The following is a 10,082-nucleotide window of genomic DNA, read 5'->3' as shown; positions in this document are numbered from 1 at the left end:
GTGTTAAGAGTGGCGGCGTACGTGGAGACGCCCACGGGTATTCATATGTAGCAGTAAGAATGTCGACACTTATCGTTAGGAAGCTTTGGAGAGATAAAAAAATTGCACGGATTTTTTAGCATCAACGCAAATAATCCTGATTGCAAAGGTTGAAGAAGAGGCTAGAAATGCTTGAGGGCAATTTCTCGTTTGGGCCTTCCATTGTATTTCTTAGGCTTGCATTTTTAGCTCTTTTTATCTCCTCTATTAATATTGTCTGGCAGACGACCTGCCAGCAATTTTCGGTAAAGAAAATAGCGCACACAACTTTGGAGAGGTGGCATTTGTCATCTCCTCGCTGCAATTATCTTGGTCACGGGTTGCAGTAGTTCCGGTTAGCAAACCAGACTAGCAATCAAATCTTACACAAAACATAATCGATCCACGAGGGACAAGCAACAGATACCACGGGAGCTCAAGCTCTCAGCTCCCGGATGTAGCTGGGGCTCATCTGGTTGACCTTGGGCGACACCGCACCGGCGAGGTGAACCGTGTTCAGATTGCTGTCCAGCGGGCTGAAGGGCACGTGGTCCGCAGACGGCTTCTTGGCCGCGCGCAGGCACGCCAGGTAGCTGTCCGGCTGGTTGTTCCAGTGAGGCAGCCTGCTTATCTGCACCGAAGCTTCCGTGTCCCGGGACACCGGAGCACCGGACGGATCCTGCACCAATCAGATAACCACCAGTTTTACGCTATTGTCAGTGCTTTCATTGTAACGACCACAACAACAACAACAACAACAACAACAACAACAACAACAACAACAGTAGTAACAACAACAACAACAATAATAAACAGGCTGTTATCAGATAAATGCACTGCTTTTATTTTAAATTTGCTGGCAAGATGTTTATTTCCCTATTGTTACAGGGTTTCATTTTCTCAGGTTAGTATAAGGTAATATACGAGTGACATTGTGATGAGAAACAGGTAGCATAGAACAAAGCATAACATGGATAGAGCCGAATGGCATACCCCGAGGAGAAGGAAGGTGAACTGATGCTTCTGTTTGCTGCCTGCTTCTTCGAAGTGAGCCTCTATAAACTTCCTCAGATCTGAAAGGCACGAGTTGTGCAGTAGCTTCAGCCCTTTGATCAGGTTGCCAGACTCCCATTTTATGTAAACTTCCAAGAGGCCGCCATCCTTCTGTCCAGCAAGGCTGTTCTCCTTGTTCGGATCACTCTCTTCCACTGCACTGCATGTATCCGGTTGCGCCGATAATGGCGCATCCACAACTTGGCATACGATTGGAGAAAGCTGAGAAGACACTGGGCTGTCAGTCACTCTGACGTCACACATGGGGGTCTCTATAGCTCCCCATGCCAACGGCTCCTTGTTTTCGTCTCCAAAAATTTTGTTTGCTGGTGATTTGTTCTGATTCCCAAACACTTGCTTTGCTGGAGACTGGTTCTCATTCCAGAACATTTCCTTTGCTGGTGACTGAACCTTTGGCTTCTTAGCTATTTCACGATGGTTGCCACAGAGCCTGAACATGTTCTCAATATGATGCTTCCTTGTTGCAGGATGATCTGGCTCAGAAAGTGTATGTTGTGCTATGTCCACCTTAAAGTTCTCATCTACAACCTCCTTGCGTACCTCCTCTTGAAGGCCACATTTCTTCTCTGCATAATCTTCATCTCCCTCCTCAAACACAGTGCTGAGGACAGTCTTTTCAGGATACCCGGACAGCCTGACATCATCTTCTTGCACCAAAGACCCTGTGCAAGCACTTGCTGCTGTGGTTGTGTGATTCCATATTTGGCCCTGCTGGCAAGTATCCTCCTTTATTACCTTGACATCTTGCATGGACGTCTGATCTCCCATATCTAAGTCCATAGACATGTCGATTGCCATTGATTGATCAAGGCCTGCAGGCATCTCTGATAGCCGTGCCAGCAGTCTACCTCCAATTACATCCTGCTGCCCTGGCTGACAACTATCAGCCTTTTCACGCTCAACCTCCTGCAGTCGCTGCCTTAGCACACAGAGCTCTTGCTGCTGCTTATACATCGCTTCTTCCATCTTCATGAGTTCACCCCTCAATGTCTGGGTTTTCTCCATAACTTTTGAATTGATCTCATTCTCAGTAGCTTTTCCCTGCCTTTCTATCAAGTTGAGCTTTGCTCTTAATTGTGCTAGCTCCTCTTCCCTCAGCTTTAGCACATTGCGAGCCTCATTGCGCTCTTTCTCCCTCAATTTGTTCTCTTTTTGAAGCTTGTGGATGAACTGGTTCATTGCAACAATTCTTGAATTGAGCATTGCAGATGACTCCTCGGAGCTCATTTTGTCCCTAGGTGTTGCGGCATGAGCAGCACGGATAATACACTTTGCCTTGGCACCATATTCTAAAGTAGAAACTGTCTTGTGCAGTTCCTTTGGGTCAGGACTAGCACACAGAATCATTAGGATTTTTGATTTGTCATCCTCGAATGAATCCTGAAATACAATAAAGGAAATATTTAGATCGTCGCTAGAGAGGAGAGGTTGTATCAACAAATGTAGATTTTTGTAGTAGTGTACCTGTAGTAGCATTGTGAGCTTGCTGTCCCTAAATGGAACATGGGAATCACCATTAGCTATAGATTCAACCACTCGCTTCAAAGCAGTGTTCCCTTGGTTGATTTTTGCTGTCTGTGGAAAATTTAGCGACATTATAGATTGCACATGTAATAAAATATTATAGGCTTTTAAGAGTGGTACAACTCATGTGGCAAGATCAGTGTCAAACGATCTATTAAATACACTCCTTGGAAGCAATTGTTCAGAATGCAATTGGAAGTTTGGAACACATAGATGCTAAAGCATACAAGAATCTGTTGCATAACACACCTGCATCTTGGCTTCAAATCCCGTTTGACCTGCTGCTTCTATGTTTTCAGATCCAGCCATGTCCACAAGCATCAACCTTCCTCCCACAGCTGGGACATCCAGGATAATCTATAGATGCAAAGCATAGTGTGAAAAAGCTTGATTTTTTAAAAATGAATGCTGACAGTGCTGGTGGCTGAATGCAACAAACCACGCAATGGCTCCGTGAACTTCTCTCATTACAAAGTGTGCTCTTCACAGTTCTTCGCTTTTCAACTTTAGAAACTTCTCTTGATATCCTTCCAGGTTCATTTCCAGATATATAGGTTGCATTCTTAGCTTTCTTCCCCATTACTTCTAGTCTCGCCTGTCCATAGATACAGAACTGTGAGGCTTCAACGATACACTGATTTACATCAATCCATAAATTTACATTGACAGAACAAATGAATGACAACATTCATAATCTTGAAATTTGCTCTCGCATTTCAAATTATAACTTGTGACTTGTGAGCACTTCCTAATTAAAACCTGGGATGTTCAGGATACAATCCCAATAAAATATTACAATTTCAGTGCCAAATGACAATCTGAAATACTGGCCACATAAAAAAACTCGACCTGTGGGGTAAGACCGGCCCCACGACGTTAGACCTTCTCACACAAGTCGAGAAAACCTCCGAACCCCTGTCACACCCATACACACCGGTACTGTAGCCCATGTGAGAACGACTGCGACCAAGGCCGGGCCTTAGACCTGTGCTTTGTCGTGGAACAGACGATGGGATTTTATTAACCACGGCCTAAAAATTCGCTCCCACGGGGAGTCGAATGCAGGACCTTAGGAGTGCTATTCATACCACCTAACCAACTCGCATTTACAACACACTAGCAAAGGTTTTTATTTATATTTAAGTATATAAAGTATAAAACATAAAGACATGTGTGTTCTGTTGGCTAGGTAAGTGTAAACGTGGGTTTAGAGTCAACAACCATGGTTCAAATTCTAATTTGTGCATAATTTTACATTTTTTCAACTTAAATGTGGGGGCACAACGATGGTTCAAACCGTGGAACCAAGAAAACTGATACTTTAATATAGTAGAGATAAACAACAAAAAAATCACAGCCCGTGAAAAGTATCTAGACAATTTAAGATCTTTTCTGTTTAATTCATGTTATGTCTTATGAGCACTTCATTATCAGTTCGTGCGACTTGCCAGCTGAATACCGAGAAAACAGTACTAGTAGTACCTAAGAATAGCGCCTAATACAAAATATTTTGGTTTATCAGGGTTACAATTACAGTACCTGATTCAGTTTAGATTCACTATATCGCACTGAAAAGCACCAATTACTTATTCTGGAGCAGATTCCTAATAAAGTATACTACCAGACCAGCAAATTGGAATTCACATTTGAAACCACATTAGAGCTCAAATTGCACGCACATAATCAGCAAACTAAAGCGTGCCATGTGAAAAATAGCCAGCGTAGATCACCTTGGGGGCGTTTCCTTTAGCAGCGGCCCCGCTGCCCACGAGCAAATCGTAGACCTCCTCGTTATAGATCTCCAGCACCGCGACCTGAACGAAGAGGCCGGCGTCATCCTCTGCAGAGTCGCCTTCGCTACCTCCGCCTCCCTCCAGGATGTCCCTGAGGGCACGGTACACGATCCCGGGCTGCCTGGCGCAGCCGAACATGGTGTGGCTCTTCCCGGACCCCGTGGGCCCGTAGACCATGACGGTGCACTTGGCGCCGACCCGGACGCCCTGGATCCTGGAGCGCACGAACCGGCGGTAGAACCCCTCGAGGTCCTCCTCCTCCGACACGGAGACGCCGTCGAGGGTGAAGTCGCGGCACCCGCCGGCGTCGCCGCGCACGCGCACGGCCGTCCCGCCGCCCGCGAACTCCAGCGCGGACGAGACACCCGAGGCGAGGTTCCGGATGCGGCCGATCACCTCGACCGGGTGCTCCGTGGCGCCGCCGTGGTTGGCGTTCCTCGGGGTGGCGGCGGGGAAGTGGAGACGGTGCTTGGACGCGGGCGTCCTGAGGGGCGTCGCGGTCGCGCCCGTGGCCTGAGGCGCCGGCGCCGGACGTGTAGGCGGGGTGGGCGGCGGCGCCATCGGGGTGTGTGTGTGGGATCAGCTGAGCTAGGGTTTCGGGAGCAGGTACGACCTGGGGATCCGCTGCTGGTGAGCCCGTGCTCCGTAGACGGGCGAGCTCTATGGTTCGTGGGAGCCCGTGGAGAGGAAGGGGACGCGGCGAGGCGAGAGATGGAGGAGGGAGCGCGGTGGAGATTGGAAGCCGGGGGGGAGAAGGGGAAGGGATTTGAAATCGGAGTAGCCGTTTGGGGTCCGGGCGCTGCGGCTGTGCAGTAGCCGTGCAGCTGTAACTGTAGCCTGGTTTGGACCCTTTTTGTTTTGAAGGCAAGCTGGACTGGAGGAGGCAGAGGGTGAGGGATCACGAGATGTGTGCTGCGCGCGTGGCGGGGTGCCGCTGTATAATTTGCGGTGCGGGTTAAGAACTGTGTACACTTGTTAGTAAGGACAGTAATTAACAAGTAGGAGTAATTGGCATTTAGATGCTGCAAATCTAATCTGAATTTGAAATTAATTTCCAGCTGGTCTGGAGTACTGCGAAACACACGTGCACTGCTCTGGTGAGTCCGTTAACTTCTAACACTGAATACGCATGATAATTGAACGCCGATAACGTCTTACACGCACCGAACTTGTGAAATTAAAAAGAACATCCGGAGAGAACAGTGCCAATTAACCAGAGGACGCAGCCTAGGGAGATAGGGAACCTAGAGCTCCGCCCGTCTAACGTCATAATCCAAGTCTAAGGCCCTGTTTGGCACAGCTGGTGCTTGTTGAAAAAGCAGCTTATCTGAGAAGCTGGTGAAAAGCAGCTTCTGCTTATTGGCTGCTTTTAGTGTATTCTGAGAAGCAGCTGAACTGATAAGCTGCTGCAGAAGCTGCCTGTTTGGCAGAACCTCTGCTTAAATTTGTGAAGAAGCTGAAAATAAGCTGTGCCAAACAGGGCCTAAAACATGCTAACACGCATACAATGTCGCTGGACCCTAAGGCCCAACATAGAGCCCACAAAAGCCCCCTTTTCCTTTCATTTTGGTACCTAAATAAGCCCACGGGCGCTCGTTACTGTACTTGGCATAATCAGCGCGTAGGCTATCATCATCATCGCAATTCATAAGACATCACAGACGCTCCTTTCCATAGCCTATAATAATAAAGGTGTGTTTGGTTGGACATACAAGAAGAATGGAAGGGGCGGCCATATTTTTTATAGTGTTTGGATAAGAGTCACGTGAAAATGAAGTGAACACTGGAGCAATTTTTTGTGACATCATGGTATAAAAAATCGAGGGGACGTTGTCGCCCCAGGACTCATTCTATTTTGACTTAAAACCAAACACATCATAGAAACGCCACACTTTTGATAAACTACTAACCCGGCGGCAAACAGCTCATCGCCAGTCTGTTTACTGCGTGACGCTTTGGGGTCGCCCGCTGTCTGGTGCTGATGAAGGCGAATAGGAATATAGACGATGCAAAAGCTTGGCCCAGCAGCATCAGCCGGGGCTCAGCAGCTGTCCTGCTCCTGCTCGCCTGGCATGTCTGCCTGCCTGCCTGCTCATCATGGAAGGAAGGAGAAGGCACGCATGGTCACATGAGCAGATCTGCCGATGAGCTGAGGCGAGAGCGCCGCTGCCACTGGGGGAGTGGGGACCAGTCCCAGGCCACACACAGGCAGTTACTGCCACACATCTTCTAAACTAGTATATACTGCATCACGGTCCCCGTTACACGTAGGACAGTGGTCCAGTTTCACCCCTGATGAACGCTGTGCGGCTGACGTGGACGCACTTAAGGGCTTGTTCGGTTATTCCTGTCGCATATGGATTGGATGGGATTGGAAAAAAATATGAAGGATTTTGACTTGTTTGTGATTTAAACCCATCCAATCCCACCCAATCCATATGGATTGAGAGGAAAGCGAACAAGCCCTAAGGGGGGCACACGAGCAGTAACAGCGGAGCTATTGGCGCCAATTTCCCTCCAGCTGTGTCTGTGCGCGGTGTGCCCGCCCTGGCCCTGCTCTGCTCCAGTCCTGCAGCAAGGAGATCAGCCTAATGCTGATCCCAGATCTCAGCAGGGACAGAAGCATCCGATCTCTGCCGAGTGGCTGATGACGCCGGGCCCGTACCATGCTGCTGCCGTGCCGCATCGGCTCGGCAGGCACCGAGCCCAATCGGATAGGATAAGACTTAATCCGAAGCACTCGTCCGGCGAGTCGGCGACGACCAGTGAATGGCGCCGGGTTTGGTTTGGTTTGGTTCGGGCGGGCCGGGGATGGAGGCGATTTGTCCGCGAAGGACCGCCGAACGACCGGCGACTTCAGCGCTGGTTGAGCGCGCGATCTGGTGCAGCTTCATTGCTAGTAACAGCGACAGGCATGTTGTCTATACAGAATTGTGAATACAATTTCTTACTAGCTGTTTAGCCAGACGGAGGACAACAGTAGGATGATTAGGGTTCTCATATTAATATATTATTTTTTATATTGATCAAAATGAAAACTAATCAACTCATTAAACTTGTAACCTGCTACTTACGGGGGAGAAACAACACGAGTTACTATCTCAGAATAGAGAGAGTGGTTAATAATTAGGTTATGTTTGAATGCGCTACAGCTAATAATTAGCTGTATTTTAATGTACTAGAGCTAATAGTTAGTTGATAAAATTAGTTGAACATATTTAAACAGTTTAGCTAATAATTTAGCTATTAATTATTTTTAGTAAATTGGTAAATAGTTAGTTATTTATTTGTTAGCTAGCTAATTTCATTAGCAATTTTTAACCAGCTAACTATAAGCTCTAGTACACTTAAACAATAGGATTCAGACAATTGTTTATTCTATGGATAGAAGACTGGTTGTCCACAATGTTCAATAAAGAGCATTTGATGGATACGTTCGTACGTCGATGAGGAGATTTTTCTTTGTTTTATTTATCTACTTATTATACTACACCACGAGACACGGGAGTGGAGCGGAGTGGCAGATCACGGATAATCAAAAAAGGGAGCTAGTAGTGGATAAGAGTATATATGCCTTTACCAACACTCTTGCTGTCACACCATTCATAACAGCATTCGCAAAGAAAAGAGAGGGGGAAAAGGAGAGGATAGTGAGTAAAAAAGATGTTGGCCTGTGATCCCTGGTGCTACGGCCAGTTTAACGAGAGTTTTATCAGCGTTTTGTTTATAGTTAGGGCATGCTCCAAACTTTTAGAGCTAATTATAAGTCAGCTAACGACTAAAAAAATTGGAATGTATTTGTACCTAAAAAATTCCTTGATATATCTCGTAGAGTTAGCATTTGCGATATTTGTATTTTTCTCTTATAGTTAGAATTTATATAGGCCTACGTTAGTTATTTAAGCAATTCCATGTGTGCCATCGAAAATTATAACCATTCCTTGTGTGTCACTAACCCCACATGCTATAAGCCAATCAATAGCACACAGTGAATAAGTATAAAATATGATGATGACAAATATGGAATTTTTCCATTATTTAATGTGGCCTATAGCATTAGCACGTGCAATTGATATAGGAAAATCAACTTTTATCATCATTTAAGGGTGGATGACATATGAAATAGCATGTCACTTACTATTGTAACACCTCGTCCACTCCCTGGTCGGCGGTACTTATTGGCAGCCCTCTAGAATCATATATCATTTCCATAGACCAACACAAATCTTTTGCGTGCACTTTGTCCTCACTCATGTACACCCAAAAAAACTTCTTGGTCAGTCACCATCGGTAAATACTAGGGTGCCACTCCTGCTGGGCCAAGTCGGGACCCATGTGGCGAGACTCATGTGGCTATCGGTAGCCGCGTGATGACGGGAGGCCTATCTGACTCGATGTCTGATCCCGTCCGATGGGGCCACTGACCTACGGACCCGTGTCACCACGTGCCCCTTTGATGGAATTGCTCGGCGACTACACCATGGGGTCAAACCCCTGTGGGCGGCCCCGGACCCCCCACGTATGACATTCGTCCCTTCTGCCAAGGGAGGTCTAGTGCCGCTACTTGTCCGAAAATTGCGGATGGAACCTGGATCTCCACAAGTGCCATCCAGACCCTAATCAGGAGAGGGTCGAGGCTGCCATGTCTACATGTGCTTCCATCCCCTGCTATCCGCTCTAAACCTTGTGTGTTCTTATGTTCTCGCATCTTCATCGGTTCACTAGGCAGCCCCTCCTTCTTAGGATTAGGCGGGTGCATTCCGCCTAGGTATGAAAACGGACGAGAAAAATCATGTTTTGTTCGGTACCATATTCCATTTTACCCAGATTGTTTTCATATTTGTGAGAAAACGAGAACGAGACGGAAATGAGATGGTATATTGCAACGGGAACGAAAATGGTTTAGTGTTTTTTCGTCCGTATTTCCGAAATCATGTTTTTACCCGGATATTCCCGTTTTCAGAACCCCGTTTTAGTTAGCAAAACAATATAAAAATACTGCCTTAACCCTACCCTTTATGACATGCTAACATAATATTTGATGCTATCATGTTAGCATGCTACAATTGTACACTATTCTCGGCGTTTCGGACCCGGGGGACCCTCAACCGAGCCGACCAGTGAATTTATCGCTGCGTGCCCCTGCCCAGATGGGTTGGTGCAAGATGGAACACAAGGGGAAATGCGGCTTGTATTATCTCGCACCGGGGGGTGCTTGCAGTAGGGGTTACAAGCGTCGTGCGCGCGCGAGAGAGAGAGCCTGTTCGATTGCTCGTCCCCCGCGCGACCCCCCCCCCCCCCCCCCCCCCCCGCAGGAAGGCCCTAGACCTCCCTGTTATAGATGCAAGGAGAGGGTCCAGATGTACAATGAGAGGTGTAGCTATACGCTAACGTGTCTGGCAGAGAAGTGCCTGAGCCCTGTGTACATGCCAACGTGGCTGTCGGAGAAGTGCTTGAGCCCTGTGTACGCGATAACGTGGCCGTCGGAGAAGTGCCTAAGCCCTGTAGAAGCACAGCGGGCGGTGCGGTTGGGATCCTGCTGACGTCTCCTTGCTTCCGTAGGGGGCTGAGAACCATCGACATCATGGACGCACGCGGGGAACCATCATTACCTGTTACCGGGGTGAGCCAGATGGGACGCCGGTCTTGTTCCCTCGTAGCCTGAGCTAGCTA

General features: G+C 47.6%; 1 protein-coding gene across 1 annotated transcript; it reads right to left on the bottom strand.

Moving 5' to 3' along the window:
• Positions 1-325: 325 nt before the first annotated feature.
• LOC100273492 (P-loop containing nucleoside triphosphate hydrolase superfamily protein) lies at positions 326-5,120 on the bottom strand. Its single transcript, NM_001320081.1, has 6 exons — positions 4,347-5,120; positions 3,056-3,211; positions 2,866-2,973; positions 2,557-2,667; positions 1,012-2,472; positions 326-697 (listed from the first exon to the last, which is right to left on the bottom strand). The coding sequence occupies exons 1-6, from the start codon at positions 4,968-4,970 to the stop codon at positions 455-457; spliced, it is 2,703 nt and encodes a 900-aa protein (NP_001307010.1). The 5' UTR covers positions 4,971-5,120; the 3' UTR covers positions 326-454.
• Positions 5,121-10,082: the final 4,962 nt, after the last annotated feature.

This window comes from Zea mays, chromosome 4 (assembly GCF_902167145.1).
Source record: "Zea mays cultivar B73 chromosome 4, Zm-B73-REFERENCE-NAM-5.0, whole genome shotgun sequence".
Lineage (NCBI taxonomy): Eukaryota > Viridiplantae > Streptophyta > Magnoliopsida > Poales > Poaceae > Zea > Zea mays.
Note: the sequence above shows the minus strand (reverse complement) of the source record. Positions and strands in the feature narration are given on the sequence as shown.

Bases quoted from the DNA above. Each gene is read 5' to 3' on its own strand.
- LOC100273492 (NM_001320081.1), bottom strand. From the start codon at position 4,970: ATGGCGCCGCCGCCCACCCCGCCTACACGTCCGGCGCCGGCGCCTCAG. The intron at 2,974-3,055 runs GTTTGTTGCATT...TTGCATCTATAG, and splicing joins GTTCACGGAGCCATTGCGTG to ATTATCCTGGATGTCCCAGC. The intron at 2,668-2,865 runs GTGTGTTATGCA...AATTTTCCACAG, and splicing joins GATTTGAAGCCAAGATGCAG to ACAGCAAAAATCAACCAAGG.